Source organism: Physeter macrocephalus, unplaced genomic scaffold, assembly GCF_002837175.3.
Source record: "Physeter macrocephalus isolate SW-GA unplaced genomic scaffold, ASM283717v5 random_64, whole genome shotgun sequence".
NCBI lineage: Eukaryota > Metazoa > Chordata > Mammalia > Artiodactyla > Physeteridae > Physeter > Physeter macrocephalus.
The window spans coordinates 15,277-31,079 of record NW_021145350.1 but is presented as its reverse complement, the minus strand read 5'-3'; the positions used below and the strand labels follow the sequence as shown (position 1 = coordinate 31,079).

General features: G+C 49.4%; 2 protein-coding genes across 6 annotated transcripts; one reads left to right on the top strand and one right to left on the bottom strand.

The window, feature by feature from the left end:
* Nucleotides 1–3,171: 3,171 nt before the first annotated feature.
* On the bottom strand, nt 3,172–8,635 carry ISG20L2 (interferon stimulated exonuclease gene 20 like 2). 2 transcript variants are annotated; one of them, XM_007110344.4, is made up of 4 exons: nt 8,548–8,635; nt 7,086–7,931; nt 4,784–4,984; nt 3,172–4,085 (listed from the first exon to the last, which is right to left on the bottom strand). In XM_007110344.4, the coding sequence occupies exons 2-4, from the start codon at nt 7,815–7,817 to the stop codon at nt 3,972–3,974; spliced, it is 1,047 nt and encodes a 348-aa protein (XP_007110406.2). In that variant the 5' UTR covers nt 7,818–7,931; nt 8,548–8,635; the 3' UTR covers nt 3,172–3,971. The 2 variants fall into 2 exon arrangements, with proteins under 2 accessions (XP_007110406.2, XP_007110405.2); XM_007110343.4 differs by lacking the exon at nt 8,548–8,635 and having other exon boundaries at nt 7,086–8,540.
* On the top strand, nt 8,553–15,476 carry METTL25B (methyltransferase like 25B). Of its 4 annotated transcripts, none has more exons than XM_028483745.2 (8): nt 8,553–8,794; nt 11,788–11,912; nt 12,066–12,258; nt 12,718–12,780; nt 13,015–13,158; nt 13,623–14,107; nt 14,523–14,707; nt 15,138–15,476. In XM_028483745.2, exons 1-8 carry the CDS (start codon nt 8,555–8,557, stop codon nt 15,257–15,259), a joined length of 1,557 nt encoding a protein of 518 aa, XP_028339546.1. In that variant the 5' UTR covers nt 8,553–8,554; the 3' UTR covers nt 15,260–15,476. The 4 variants fall into 4 exon arrangements, with proteins under 4 accessions (XP_028339546.1, XP_007110402.2, XP_028339548.1 ...); XM_007110340.3 differs by having other exon boundaries at nt 8,702–9,350; XM_028483747.2 differs by having other exon boundaries at nt 8,708–8,794; nt 12,151–12,258.
* The last annotated feature ends 327 nt before the right edge of the window (nt 15,477–15,803 follow it).

Below are 15,803 nucleotides of genomic sequence, written 5' to 3'. Positions count from 1 at the left end.
CCGATGCAGGGGACGCGGGTTCGTGCCCCAGTCCGGGAGGATCCCGCATGCCGCGGAGCGGCTGGGTCCGTGAGCCATGGCCGCTGGGCCTGTGCGTCCGGAGCCTGTGCTCCGCAACGGGAGAGGCCACGACAGTGAGAGGCCCGCGTACCGAAAAAAAAAAAAAAAAAAAAAAAAGGGCAGAGGCTTCAGACAGGCAGACTTGGCAGGTCTGAGTGCCAGCACCACCAACCTCCAGCTATTTGGCCTGGGGAAGATTTCTTCTTTTTTGTTAGCCTCAGTTTCCTCAACGGTTAAATGGGAATACCACCACCTACCTTACAGAAAATGGGACAGTGCTCCTAAAGGACTCAGCACAGTGCCTGACACAGAGAAGCACTCAATAAATGGTTGCCATTATTATTATTCATGACAGCAACCATCAGTTAAACTTCAAGGTTAGAAAAGAACCCCAGAATTTTAATGCTAGAACCACTGGGGCTCCAAGAAACAAACTGGCTGACCGTCACAAATTTAGTAAGTGGCAAGATCAGACTTGAAACCTAGTATCTATACAATAAAATGCTGTTATGGGCTGTTTGGTGGACTTGCCCTTAATTACAGGGTAAATGAAAGAGCACTGTTAACAATAATACGTAGACTGTAGACGTAGGATATTCATAAATGCACTTGGCATACTGCATACATGGAAATTTGTCTCTAAACTTGGACTTGTGCTAATGTGCCTTGGGGTAAGTTCATCATAATTACAGTGCTGTTCATCTTTCCTATCATCAGCTGTAACCATCTGTTAAACCAGGAATCAAATGATTCCTTTAGAGCCTTGGCTCGATCAGTGGTTCTTTTTTTTTTTCTTTTGGCCACGCCGTGTGACTTGTGGGATCTTAGTTCCCCGACCAGGGATTGAACCCACGACCTCGACAGTGAGAGTGCAGAGTCCAGTGGTTAACGGGACTGCCAGGGAATTCCCTCAATCAGTGGTTCTTAAGGGTAGAGAGAATGGCAGTGCCATCACCTGAAATTTCAAAATACATCCCCCCTTACCCTTCTGAGAATCACTTTGTTACATGAAATTTTAAGATCAGTAATGTGTTTGGCATGATACACTCCTCACACTCTTTGCCCTTTATCATTCTCACCTGCAGAAGGGGGTCTCGGCATTAGAAAACATTATTATGCTATGGAAAGAATACTATTGGAAGAGCGTGTGTTTTGTTATACGTATGCTCCACTCTGAAGAGCCTTAATACCCAAGGCAAAACAGGACTTGCTGATTGCTATTTCCATAGTAATCTGCAATGGGGCTTACCTGTCATCAGTTGGATGAAGCCTGGGAACAGAGGGGCAGAGAAAGAGGGGATTAAAGTACAGGGATCCCCAGGACTTCCCTGGTGGTGCAGTGGTTAAGAATACACCTGCAAATGCAGGGGACATGGGTTCGAGCCCTGGTCCAGGAAGATCCCACATGCCACGGAGCAACTAAGCCTGTGCTCTAGAGCCCACGGGCCACAACTACTGAAGCCTGTGTGCCTAGAGCCCGTGCACTGCAACAAGAAGCCACCCCAATGAGAAGCCCGTGCACCACAATGAAGAGTAGCCCCCGCTCGCAGCAACAAAGACCCAACGCAGCCAAAAATAAATAAATAAATAAATAAATAAATTTATTTTAAAAATAATAATAAAGTACAGGGATCCCCAGGCACCTTGCAGGGTGAGCTGGGCTCTGACCAGGAAGTGTGATAAGAGAAAAGAGTAACAAAATGTCTGCAAGGTCCTCTGGTCTCCAGGTTCTTCCTGGTGAGCTTAAGTGAGACTGAGCTCTTCCCAATGCTGGACTGAGGGCACCTGAGTGGGGGATGAAGTGGAGCATAAAAGCCAGTTGCAACTCACATGGATGGACCTAGAGATTATCACACTAAGTGAAGTAAGCCAGAAAGAGAAAGACGGATACCATATGCTATCACTTACATGTGGAATCTAAACTATGACACAAATGAACTTATCTAGGAAACAGAAACAGACTCAGAATAGAGAACAGACTTGTGGTTGCCAAGGGGAAGCGGTGGGGAAGGGATGGATTGGGAGTTTGGATTAGCAGATGTAAACTGTTATATATAGTATGGATAAACAACAAGGTCCTACCGTATAGCACAGGGAACTATATTTAATATCCTGCGATAAATCACAATGGAAAAGAATATGAAAAAGAATGTATATATACATGTATAGCTGAATCACTTTGCTGTACATCAGAAATTAACACAACATTGTAAATCAACTATACTTCAATAGAATAAATTACAAAGCCAGGTACCCTAAAACTTGAACTCAGATGAGAATTTTCCACATATCTTCTGGTTTACTGATCACAATGTAATTAAGACTCGCCTTCATTTCAATTAAGACTTGTATCCCCACTTTTTGGTGTAGCCTTCCTAGATTACTCCCACTTAGAGGTGTGTAGGATGCCTAGCACCTCTTTGTGAAGTGTCATGGACACTACATATGTTGGGTTCAACAGGAACCAACTTGCTCAGAGCTCAACAGCTGCCTGTGCAAGCAGATCCTGTAGCGCAGGACACAACAGCAAGACCACGTCTGGGGTCCGGTTTGGCTGTGGGAAATTCCCTTCTATAGGCAGCCATGACTGTGACTCTGGCCCCTGGAGCCAAACTAGCCACTCAAGAGGGCACCAGCCTTGGTGTATACATGGAGTCTGCGTTCTCTCAAGACAGAGTGCAGTGATCCCAGACACAAGATCAGACCTGTGATTCACCTTCCCAACATGAGGGTGTATACCACCGAGGAAGAGCTGGCAGGAGCAACCAGGCTGGCGTCATCAAGCACCCTACCTCCCCGCTCCATCCCTCCCGCGTGCCCACTCTCTGAGTCACTCTCGTGGTCACATACCCTCTGTGTGAGGGTGTTCGCATGGCTTGGGGTGTCACTTTAGGTGTGCTCGTTGATTTGTGGTAGGGTTGAGGACAAGGCAGCAGAGCACATGGGCTACACACAAAGGCTTGGTCAGCGCTTCGTGATGACTTCCAGCCAACCAGGGCCCAGTTAGTGTCATTCACACAGATCCTGGACCCCCTATCAGAATTATAGCTCTACAGGATCCTGTGACAAAGCTATTTAACGTGAAGTTATAAAGAAAACATCACACAATTGTTTTTCCTTTATAAAAATTTATCAAGGGAATAATTTTGAGTTTTAAGAGGCTTGGTTTAGCAAAGTAAAAGACTAAAAACCATTAAAACACTTTGAATTCTTCTTTAACCTACCAAGTGGGGTCTAAATTAAATAAGTCCTCTATCACTTTAGGAAAGAGGCTGCTTTCCTAAATCAGAAAAATTGATTTCCAAGTCACACTCTCTTACCTCTACTGCCTTGTAACCCTAAGAACTAAACCTCACCAGGGATGGCTCCTCTGGAAGTCAAGGTGGAAAGAACAGGCGATATCCCAACACAGACTGGATGTAGACTCTGAGCCAAAAAAAGTCTGAGAGATGAACTGTGATCATAAAGTTATCATCCAACAGGATACTTTTGGAAAGTTCAACACGGTGCTGCTAATTACTTGAGAACAAAAGGCATAAAATGAGACATACGGTCACCCTAGTGATAAGGCAGTTTGGGAAACTACACTTCCCAGCATGCCCTGCCCCTTGAAAGTCAAAAGGCTTTCCCAGAAGCAAAGCACCCTGGGACCCATGGTTAGCACCATTTAAGAGGTAAACAGCCTATAGGGCTGGGTTCTAACATGGAGCCTTCCTCCTTCCATGGAACACTTAACAACACCTGAGGTGAAATTTTAATGGATATTAAGTCTGGGGTGGAGCCTCACTCTCCCCAACAACTCTAGTTTCCAAAGGTGTAGAGCTGGTAGAGCTGTCCACTGGTCCACTGCCCTGTTCTCCTGGGTGTGGTGCTGCCTCTGCCTCCCCACATCACCAGTGTCCCCACTGGCACTAGTCTTTTGGGGGATTCTGGGCCAGGTGCTGTTCCCACTCAACTTCAACCAACTTGTACAGCTCCATGGTGGCCTGAGCATCTTCCACAGAGGAATGTCCGCTTTTCCCAACCTGAGGGAAGGAAGAAAAGGGAGGAAGAAAAGAGCATGAAGCTACAAGAGACTGTTTCTTCCCTTCCCAACTGGCTCCCTCCAACCCACTGATGCTGCTGCTTCTGCAGTTAGTGGGCTACAAAGGTAGACCTACTCCTTATCTAATTTCAGGGGTTCAGCTCCTATGCTACTGTCTGCCTCAATCCTTTCTGTAGCAACATGTACATACCATATTGTTCTACATTCTTCTGTAGAGGCAGAACAAACCAGATCATAGACAGGCCTTCTGAGTCTTCCACCTTCCCCAGTTCCTTAACTGACCTGTATATGACATGTGTCTACAGCCTCATGCCAGGCAGGCCATCCCCTCTTTGACTGCCAAACATATGAAATACATAAGAGCCTCTTGCATGCACTACGTGGTCTTTTAGACCACCACAACTACCTGCTTTCTACTTTTCTTAGTCAGGGTTTTATCCGCACTTTCAGGCTTTTTTCCTTTTCCAAATATCCTTTGGAACACTCTGTGAGGTAGAGAACAGGAAGAGTTATCCCTATGTAGAGATGGACCCCTTTGCCCAAAGCTCTTCCCGTCAGAGCATACTGCCCAGATCTCTCTACAACCAGAAGAATTTGAGGGTCAGAGCCTGGAGAGAGGCAGCAGGAGAGCCTTCAGTGTCCAAGCTAGAGGTCGGGCAGCATTTGGGAAGATGCTACCTGGATGTCCCGGCTCAGCAGCTTCTTGGTGAGATGCTTCAGAGACATGGTGGCATTCTCTGGGCAGTCGGCCTTACGGTTAAGGAGGGGGATATGGGAGGTGTCTCGGGTGAGGGACTTAGGGTGAAAATACTGAAGGGCTTTGAAGTCGTTGTGGATGGCATGCCCCACCACTATCTTCCCTGTGAGAATCTTCAAGATCTGAAACAGGCATGGAAGAAGAGGTGGTGAGGAACAGGATTCGAAGATGTAGCCCCTGCATCTTAAAAGCCAAACATGGCTGTTTAAGTCCCGCTAGGTTCTTTTCACCAATTGCCCACCTGCCTCATCCTTGAAATGCCCGCTTCCACAAGTTTTCTTTCACCTGAAATCTATCTCCTCTCCCCAAGGTAAAAGTAGGTATTTTCTATGGTGTAACCTTGTTTGGATTTACATCACCAGTGGCTCCTTATTTTCACATTAATTTCAACCCCAATGTGGTTCATGTAACTACCTAGTTCAGTCCTGGCTTGATACTTGAAGTTCTTTAACCATGATCATTATGTTGGCCTTAGACATAGGCTGGGACAAATGTTGTTAAAGATGGGCTCCAGGAAGGTAATGGAAGCCCCAAATTATATGCAAATAGATATGCATATGTTTGTCTTTTTTTGGGGGGGCGGGATCCATGGCTTTCATCAGATTCTCAAAGAGCCTACAAGCCATAAAAGATTAAGAATTGGGAGTTCCTTGGCAGTCTAGTGGTTAGGACTCAGCACTCTCACTGCCTGGGGCCAGGGTTCGATCCCTGGTTAGGGAACTAAGATCCTGCAAGCTGTGAGGCGCAGCCCCCCACCTCAAAAAAGAAAAAGATTAAGACTCATTTATAGACTAAGGCTGCAGAGAGAAGTGATCAAGTGACCGTGCTTATGCTGCTTTAACAAAAAATCAGTCCCACCGCTTTAGAGCTCCTCCTGCTCATAACCAGAGGGTATTTACCAGCTGGTCAGGAACCTTACTCACACTATTCTTGGAACCAAATAATTTCTCACCATTTCAGACTCTTAAACCATAAGGACATACTGCCAATGAGGATAACTAAAGAATATGTCATGAGCTCTGAAGGCCATTACCAAAATGGGGTTCCAAACAGACTGTGAACAAGAGCAACAGGCCTGGAATCAATGCCTGGCCTCCCAATGGGACCCCTTGGAAGGGAACAGACTCATGTGAATGCACCTTAGTTTCATACCCCAGCTTGGGCACTGGTTTTTATGATAAAAGCCAGATATAGTCCAATCAACTTGGTATTTAGTTGCTCCTAACTTCACCTGCAGTTTACTGACCATTAACACCTTTACTTCGCATTAATTTCAACATATAGCCTGCCTTAAAGCTAAGTGGATTTGCTGTTTCAGACCCACCCCATCTACTGCCTCTCCCAAGCCTTTGCTCAGCTATGCCCCTGGTGCACAGGATGTTCTTCAACTCTTCAAGTTCTTTCTAAAATCCAGCTGTTCCACCTCTGATGAAATTCCTCCAACTGACTGCACTGGCATATGAGGAATTATTGGAACAGTGTGTGTCTAGAGAAGGCAAAGAATGTGGAGCTGAAATTACAAAGAAGTGGACCAAAGGCGCCCTCTGGAGGCCTTCCAAGACCAGCAGGCTCCCTTCCCCTTCACATTTACCAGCTCACCCTCCTTTCCTGTTCATTTGTTGTGCCTCCAGTATTCAGCATAGGACTTACAATGGCTAGGTTTGCTCAGTGAGTGAGATGAGAACCCCAACATACCAGCCCTGTGTCTTTTATTCCCTCCACTGCAGGCTACCTGTTCCAGTTATACAAATATGCCCCAGCTCCTTCTGTCAATATTCTGCCTTCTCCTACCACCAACTTTCCACATTGCCACAGGCTACTTCTTGCTTGGGAAGCCCTCTCCACCTCTCTATTCTCAACCCTAGACCCCACCTCTACAAGGCATTCTCAAATTGAGCCCTCTCCCCCTGGCACTCATGCCTGTTGCTCTGTCCATCACTGGCTGTTATTTCTCTAGCAGATTCCCGGTTCTCCAGATGAGGATTCCACTTGGGACCTAAAAGATCTTAACTAATAAAGTTCGTTACACCAGCTAATTGTAACTTTCCAGACTCTCACCACTCCTTATCCCAACAGAAAGCCTTCTTCATCTGCTAATCCACCCACTCCATCCCTCCCTCCACAATCCTTCGGCGCCTTCCTAGGGTGATATTCTTTGCAGAAAAATGATCTGGACCTCTCACCACCCACCCTGCTGCTACCACCATCTCCCATGCCTCTCACCTGGCTCCGAGCAATCTTGAAGGGTGTAGCATTCACCATGTGCTGCTTCCGGATACCGCTCCATCTGGTCCGGTAGTCCACAATGTGGCAGGGGGGAAGGATGTACTCATCATAAAGCACATCTCCACTGTAGCTGACAATGCTACATCGAGCCAAGGAACTGACATGCCCCTTGGGTCCTGTGCCCACCATCTCACAGTCAATTGCCACCATCTTCGTTGGCATCTTCTGGGATGCTCCAGGGTATTTATTCTCTGAATGAGCTTGGGTGGAGATCTGTGGGGCAGTCTTCTGAGGTGGGTTCTTCTGGGAGCCCTTCTTCTGGAGGCGAATTGGGAGGCTCTTCATCTTTGGTAGGGCACTCTGGAACTCCCCCAGCAAATCTACTTTAGCCACAACAGAACCAGCTTTCTGTGAAGGAGCAGGGGTCAGCCAAGGCACTGCAGCTTTCTTGTCCAGGGACTGCTCTGACCCACTGCTGGAAGCAGCAGTCTTCTTTTTTGGAAGGGGAGGGGCCTTCCAAGTGCCATCCACCTTGGGAGTGTCCCCTTTCTTTGAAGGTTCTGAGTGCAACTTAGGGACCTTGCTAGGGGGCTGCTGCTTCTTATTCAGAAGGCCTTTCCGCTCCAAGAGCCGCCGCTTCTTGACAAATTTTTGGTGCTTGGCATTCCCTTCTAATGCCTTTCTGGGGGGAGGTTCGCCAAAATCCAGATTGAGGAGTAAGGTAGACATGATGACAGTGGATGGTGGGAGAACAGTTGGGAAAAACAGCTTACCAATGAGAGGATGGACAACTCATCCTCTGCTGAATCCCATAGGCCAACATCTGGAGGTTTGTAGTTTACCCTGGGGAAGAAAGTGATCCTGATAACGGAGTCCATAGGCTTGGGAACCAGTAAGATAAGACCCATCTCCGTAAGACTTAGAAGAGAGAGGAAAGACATCAGAGTAACCTCTCAGATAATGTGAAATGTGAAATGATGGAAGGACTTCCTTCTGAACCAAGAAGCCTGGGTTCCAGGGAAGCCCCACAATTCTCCAGCAGTGTGGTATTAGGAAGGCCATTTCCCCTCTCTAGATCTCAGTCTCATTTGTAAACTGAGGGGGTTGCAGGGCCAACCAGCTGAAACTCTTGTGATCTGGAACGCCAGAATAGGTGAGCTCTATCACTTGCCCAGGGAAGAAACGTCTAAGTATGCTCGAAGGCAGTCACAGGTTTGGCATAGTTGACCTCTGAATTACCCAAGCATGCCTAGCGCGGGTCCCAAGGACAGATACAAATTCAGGCACCCATTTCCCTCGTCTCCACGTGGGGGAAATTTCCACATGCATCTCACTCAAGTCCTTCTCCCAAGAAAGGACCTTTGACAACACATATTAGCGGAGGGGAAAACCGAGGCTGGGGACAGCACACTCTGGCCGTCCACGCCACGGAGCCAGCTTCCCACGCTCACACACCTACCTCCCAGATGGGCCCCGCTAAGACCGGAAGTGCCAGGAGCCGGATGCGGAAATTGGCGCGCGTCGGCGAGGCCCGAGCCGGTAGGCTCGCGGATTGGAACGCGCCGGAGGTCGGGCCCGCGTACCCGCAGCGCCCCTGCCTCCGGGAGCAAGGCCAGGGATTCCTAGTGTGTGAGAAGCGGCGACGGCGGAGGGGGCGGCGTGGGTGGGGCCTGGATGCGCTCCCCGGCCCCTCTAGCCCAGTGGAGGTACAAGTCGAAGGTGTGGGGAAGCCGCGAAAAACCGGCACTGCAGCGTGCCGGAGGCCCGGGGCCTCACTTCCGGTAGAAGAGGGAAGTGTACGGGAAGGGACGGGATCTGGAGGCGGGACCTGGAGTTTGGCCCGCCCCACTCCGTGAGGTGGGCGCTGCGGCACGCCTCTGTGGCGTCACTGCGCTGGCACCCCCTCCCGGTTTGCGTCCAATGCTGACAGCTTCGGGCTGTGGGACGTCGCGGCCTGTGACGTCCGGAGGGCGCCTCAAGTCTTCATCCCCAACCTCGAATCCCGGAAAGGCAGCGTCTGGGACCGGATTCTGAGCGCTTTCTTCCGGTCCTGCAGAGCTGAGCCTAGCCCGGGTCCCGGACCCGCGTGTCCTGACCCAGATTCCCTCCTCACTGAATTCTCCCTCCCCGCGCCACCGGCTGGGCCCCGGAATGCCGGGGGTCTCCGCCCGGGGCCTCTCTCACGAAGCGAGGAGGCAGCTAGCTGTGAACCTCACCCGGGTCGTGACGCTCTACCGTTCCATCCTGGACGCCTACATCATTGTGAGGCCACAGGGTTGTGGGTGGGGTGCTCCTGGTTATGTGGGTGGCCCCCTAGCCACGACAGAGGAAGAATGTAGAGAGTTAGCTTCTGATCTCTTTTCTAATATGTTTCTTCAGTCTTTTGTCTGTACAAGAAAGCGTTAAAGCTGGGGCAGCCCCCCTCCTCCTTCTTTTTCTTTCAGATGACCTAAATATTAATAGTTTTAGCATCTAGGTTGTTTTTCTAACCTTCTCAAGTCCAAAGTAATAAAACGCATGGACATTTGAGCCATGCTGCTGCAGCTACGTTAAACTCTCCCAGGAACATGTGAGGTGTTTCGAGAACACACATGTTCATTCATTCAAGCTTTGAATAAATTCCTGGCTTTGCAGTGTAATGGACAATTCCAACTTTGGAGCTGACAGACTTGGACGAGAAGCCTGCCTCCCCTACTGTGTTAACCTTAGGCATTAAAAAAAAACATTCCTCCTAGCCCCAGTTCCTGAGCGGTAAAAGGGATCCCTTTTTGAAGGATCATTGTGAAGAATAAATGAGATGATGTATAAATGGCACCAACATCCACTGAATTGTTCAGCTCCCAAACCCAGAAGCCATCCTCGATTCAGCTCTTTTCTTTGATCTACGATCCAGCCCTTCAACAAGTCCTATTGGTTCAACTTCCAGAATAGATACCAAATTCACCCATTTGTCTCCATTGCCATTGCTACCACCCTAGGACAAGCCAACATCATCTCTCTCGGACTACTTCCTAACTGATCTCTGTGTTTGCTTCCTCTCCTCCATACCCAGTTCTTCACAAAACAGCCAGATTAATCTTTTAAAAATGTAAATCTCACCAGGACACTTCCTTGCTTCTTAGGTACTTTGATGAAATCGTAATTCTTTACCATTACCTATAAAGCCCTACATGATCTGTCCCCTGCTCCCTTTTAAACCCTATCACATTTCATTCTCTCCCACATTCATTGTACTACACTGGGCCTTTGCACTCACTGATCTGCCTGGAATGTTTTTCCTCCACAGAAAGGCAATTGAGAAGGGTGGTTAAGAGCAAGAACTCTAGAGTCAAATTGGTTTCAAATCCCAGCTGTGCCATTTACTAGCTTTTTGACTTAGAATACTTAATTGCTGTACTTTGGTTTCCTTATCTGTAAAATGGGGGATAAAAATAGTACTATCTCATAGGGTAATTGTGAGGATTAAATGCATTAATATACGTAAAATGTTTCAGACAGTGCCTGGCATATTATAGTATTCTGTGTTTGCTATTACCTGAATTTTTAAAAATTGAGATAGAATTGACATTTTAGTTTCAGGTGTATAATATAGTGATTCGTATTTGTATATATTGTGAAATGATTACAGTAAGTCTAGTTAATATCCATCACCGTACATAGCTACATTTTTTTCTTGTGATGAGAACTTTTAAGATCTACTCTCAGCAACTTTCAAGTATACAATACTTTCAAGTATACAATGCAGTATTATTTACTATAGCCACTATGGTGTATTTTACTTCTCCATGACATTTATTTTGTAACTGGAAGTTTGTACCTTTTGACCCTTCTCACCCATTTTACCCACCCCCACCCCCTGCCTCTGGCAACCACTGCCTGAATTTTTTTACATGTGCTGTTCCCTGTTCATCATTCAAGTCTCAGCTCAAGTGTCACCTTCCCAGACAAGTATTCCCTCTAATATTACTCTATCTAAAATAGTACTCTTTCAAACTCTCCATTGTTACTGTTTCATTAGTGTTTTATTGTCTATGTGGCATTTGATGTTATCTGAAATAATTTTTTAAAATGTAAGCTCTGTAAGAACAAGGATCTTGTCTGTCTGCCTCATTGTTTGTATCCCCTGAGCCTAGGATAGAACTTGGTGCCTAACCAAAGCTCCAGAATTTGTGTTGAATAAATGAATGAACAAAAATACATTCTGGCAGGGAATTCCCTGGAGGTCCAGTGGTTAGGACTCGGCGCTTTCACTGCCGAGGGCCTGGGTTCAATCCCTGGTTGGGGAACTAAGATCCCACAAACCACGCAGCTCGGCCAAAAAAAACAAAAAAACCCCAACATTTTGACATATATAATGTCTGGCACATCTAATGGTAGGTTACTAGATGGTAACACTAATACTGGGTGTCAGTCACTGTGGTGTTGAGGATGCAGATGTGAAGCCACCATCCCTGCCCTTTAGTTGAGTGGAGGAAACAGACACATAAATAAGTGGGGACACTGCTAAAAGGAGAGGTGTGTCTAGAATGCAATTTGGGCTCAGAGGAAGGAGGGGGAGGCTAGAGCAGGCTTCAGAGAAGAGATGACAGCCAATGAGTAGAGGTGCCTGCTAGTTGCAGCCAGTGGCCATGTGTTGAGTGGGGCGGGGAAGAATGGGAAGAGTAGTAGCCTGTTGATTGCTTCTCCCTTTCCCCTACAGGAATTTTTTACAGACAACCTATGGGGCACACTCCCTTGCTCATGGCAGGAAGCCCTGGATGGACTGAACCCGCCACAGCTGGCCACACTGCTGCTGGGGATGCCTGGGGAAGGGGAAGTGGCCAGGTATGGGCAAGAGGGGACCTGTGTTGGGGGACTTGGTGCTGAGCCCTGCAGGGAGCCATTGCTCAGAGTCTCACAAGGGCTTCCTGGGTTGTAAACTGGCACACGCAGGATGCAATGGGACTATTCACTGGCGGCCTGGGTGGGCTATCTCAGGTACAGGTCGGTGTGGCCACTCACCCTGCTGGCCCTGAAGTCCACAGCCTATGCCCTGGCTTTTACCCGGACGCCTGGGTTTCAGACCCCCTCAGAGTTCCTGGAGAACCCCAGCCAGAGTTCCCGACTGACAGCTCCATTCCGGAAACATGTCAGGCCCAAGAAGCAGCATGAGATTCGGAGGCTGGGAGAGGTGAGGAGATGGCTGGGGTATAGGTGGTATCTGGGAGCCTGGGGACTGCTTAAGCCTATGGGTTACAAAGGTGTGGGCACCTTATACCACCTGAAGGACCAGAGGCCCTAGGTCCCTTCCTTGGCAGATACACTATAATCATATCTTCATCCTTTTGCTGGGTTGTTTGGTGGCTATATTTGAATCACTGGCTTAGTCTTGTTCTGATAACCTTCACAATCTGCTCGTGGCTTCACAGCAGGGCTCTTGTTCTGTGGAGAAGACTGAATCACTAGCCTGAGAGGAGCAAAGACAGTAGCCTGAGCCTGGGGTCGCACACCCCGTTTTGGTTTCCATGTCTCTTGTCTCTTTCCTCTACCCGTCTTCCTCTGCCATCTTCAGCTCCTCCACCCTCATCATGGGTGTTTGCCCTGGGAGCCAACACCAATGGCAGGAGACCTTTGTTCCCTCCTCTTTCAGTTGGTGAAGAAGCTGAGTGACCTCACAGGCTGCACCCAAGTTGTGGATGTAGGCTCAGGCCAGGTGAGCCAGACCCCTAATGTTCTGGTTTTTTGTCGTGGGGATAGAACAGCTGGAAGACAGGTTATCAGGCCCCAGGCCCAGGGAGGCAGGTGCTAAGGAGTGATAGAAGTAAGCTGGGCAGAATTTAAGCCTTCTGGGGGCCTAGGACCCAGGCGTCCAAACCACAGATAGGGAGGGGGACAGTGGAGAGGACACTGAATGGGGCTGTCTCCACCTTCCCTCTCGGGACTCCAGGGCCATCTCTCCCGCTTCATGTCCCTGGGGCTGGGGCTGATGGTGAAGAGCATTGAAGGGGATCAGAGACTGGTGGAGAGAGCCCAGCGCCTAGACCAGGAGCTCCTGCAGGCGCTGCAGAAAGAGGAGAAGAGGAACCCACAGGTAGACCAGCCCTTCCTGCAGCCAGGACCGTGAGAGCAGGGTCTGCTTGGCTGGAATTGGGCACCAAGGCTAATTCCCTCTTTTAAGTTTCTCAGCTTGAGATGGCCTGTCCCTATTTCTGCTACCCCTTTCCCAAGGTCCCTTCTTCACCGAAGCCTCCTCATAATCTTAAAGGCACCTTCTAGTTAAAAAGTGCTTTCCACACCGATACGTTCTTCTCACAGCCACCTGTAAAAAGTGGCCAATCAAATGAGGAAGCTCAGAGACGAAAAGACCTGCAGTTACTAATGACAGACCCAGAATCTATCCCATCTCCTGATTTAAAGTCCCACTCTCTCCTCTGCCCCAGTTTCTCCCCCACCTTCCTCCTTGGGAAGGAGAACAGATCCATTCCCGTGGCTTGAGGTGGCACAGGGACGGGAAGCCGGCTTCCCATCTGCCTCTGTTCTGCCCTGCCTCCACAGGTGGTCCACATTGGCCCTCGCCACCGCCCCCACCATGTGGTTAGGTGGGTAGACTCCACGGCCCTGTGTGAGGAGCTTCTGCTTCCACTGGAGAACTCACCTCAGAGTGAGGCCCGCTTGCTGCTGACAGGCCTCCATGCCTGTGGGGATCTGAGTGTTGCCTTGCTGAGGCACTTCTCCTGCCGCCCTGAGGTGGCAGCCCTGGCCTCAGTGGGCTGCTGTTACATGAAGCTGAGTGACCCCGGTGGCTACCCACTGAGTCAGTGGGTGGCTGGGCTGCCCGGCCGTGAACTGCCCTACAGGCTACGGGAGGGGGCCTGCCACGCCCTGGAGGAATACGCTGAGCGGCTGCAGAAAGCAGGCCCTGGCCTCCGAACCCACTGCTACCGGGCAGCACTGGAGACGGTCATCCGGCGTGCCCGGCCCGAGCTCCGTCGGCCAGGCGTGCAGGGGATCCCCAGGGTCCACGAGCTCAAGATTGAAGAGTGAGGCTGGGGAGTTGGGGGTGTGTGAGGAGGGGGGCATCACCTACTGGAGGTATGATTCCCCTCCCACCCTCAACTGTTTAGCATGTCCTGAAGAAAATCTAAATGTGCTGGGGGGAGGGGAGTGATTTTGAGTTCTGAGGCAGCTTCAAACTTTCTTTAAAAGGCAGTTGTCACTCTTATCAAGTTTTTGAAATGCTAAAAGTATGGCTAAATAATTGGACAGATTTGGCTGAAAATAAATTTTTGGATTGATTTGCTATTGGACAGACAGCTCACAGCCAGAAAAACATTTAAAAATGCACCTTAGGGTGGCAAATCTATTACAGCTGGAATTGAATTAGGACTGGACAGTTTGAATGGGGGAGGAGGGTTCTAAAACCAAACTGAGTGCTGTCTGTGGCTGACCCCACAGATACGTGCAGCGGGGGCTACAGCGGGTGGGGCTTGACCCCCACCTGCCACTGAATCTGGCTGCCCTTCGGGCCCACCAGGCCCAGGAGAACCGTGTGGTGGCCTTCTTCAGCCTGGCCCTGCTGCTGGCCCCACTGGTGGAGACACTGATTCTACTGGACCGGCTGCTCTACCTTCAGGAGCAGGGTGAGGGTTGCCAAAGCAGGCACCCAGGGCCAGAGGGGCTGGAGTTCTAGGGCTCTCCTTCAGGTCCCGGCCCCTGCACCTGCCAGGACTGGGTTCCTTGCTGTGGTGATTCTCAGACCAGCTGCTTCACAGTCAGATGGGGGGAGAGGAACTTGTTAATGCAAATTCCTACTGAATCTGCCTGTGGTGGTACCTCCCTGAGGTGCATTTTAAGCCAGCATCCCAGGCACTGAGAACCTACGATGTGCTGCAGACTGCCTCCTCCTGAGTCAGTGTCTCGGGCTCTCATGTTCCTGGAGAGAGCTGGGTCTCCTTAGACCCCCTGGAGCCTCCCCCATGGGGAAAAGGGGCTATGCCTACAGGCTAAGCAGGAAGTGGCTAAGAGTTTGTTTCATTTCTCCCCTTCTGAGTAGTCCTGCCTTTCTCATAGGCTTCCATGCTGAGCTCCTGCCTATCTTCAGCCCCGAACTCTCTCCGAGAAACCTGGTTCTGGTGGCTACCAAAAGGCCTCTGGGTGAGACCTTCTCTGTTCTGGAGACTGAAGACAGCTGACACAGCCTGAGGAAGGGCATATCTCAGACCCCATCTGAAACTGCCAGGTACCACACTGGGTGGCGGAGTCTTCACCTCCTCAGCCAGAGAACCAGCATCCTCCGTGGAATCCTGGTTCCCTACAAACCTTCAGCTTCATACCCTTTCTCTCCCTCTGTGTGTTATGTAACATTACGCAAAAAGTTATTTTTAATTTATTAAAAAATTGAAATCTTTACTTCTCTATCATTTCTATTAAGTATAGAAAAGGACAGACATGCACCCTCCCTACCGAATCCTGCAGAGGTGCTAAATTAGGTCTCACATCCCCAATCCCCACTGTCTTCCCTAACAGGTAGCACCTTGTTACTCAGAGGTCTCCATGGAGGGAAGCTGTCTCTCCCTTAGATCTCCATCCCAGAATCTGCAGGCCCTGCCCTTTGGGAGGACCACCTTAAGGCTTACTAACTTCTCTCCAGGTTTTGTCATAACATCAGGGCAGATGCTCCCTCCCTCAGTCCTTGAAACAGGGGTTAGGGGTGCCAGTCTACCAAAAGACAGCAGC

Bases quoted from the DNA above. Each gene is read 5' to 3' on its own strand.
- METTL25B (XM_028483745.2), top strand. From the start codon at position 8,555: ATGGGCCCCGCTAAGACCGGAAGTGCCAGGAGCCGGATGCGGAAATTG. The intron at 12,781-13,014 runs GTGAGCCAGACC...TCGGGACTCCAG, and splicing joins TGGATGTAGGCTCAGGCCAG to GGCCATCTCTCCCGCTTCAT. The intron at 14,708-15,137 runs GTGAGGGTTGCC...CCTTTCTCATAG, and splicing joins GCTCTACCTTCAGGAGCAGG to GCTTCCATGCTGAGCTCCTG.
- ISG20L2 (XM_007110344.4), bottom strand. From the start codon at position 7,817: ATGTCTACCTTACTCCTCAATCTGGATTTTGGCGAACCTCCCCCCAGA. The intron at 4,985-7,085 runs GTGAGAGGCATG...TGCCTGTTTCAG, and splicing joins TCAAGATTGCTCGGAGCCAG to ATCTTGAAGATTCTCACAGG. The intron at 4,086-4,783 runs GTAGCATCTTCC...TCCTTCCCTCAG, and splicing joins TGCTGAGCCGGGACATCCAG to GTTGGGAAAAGCGGACATTC.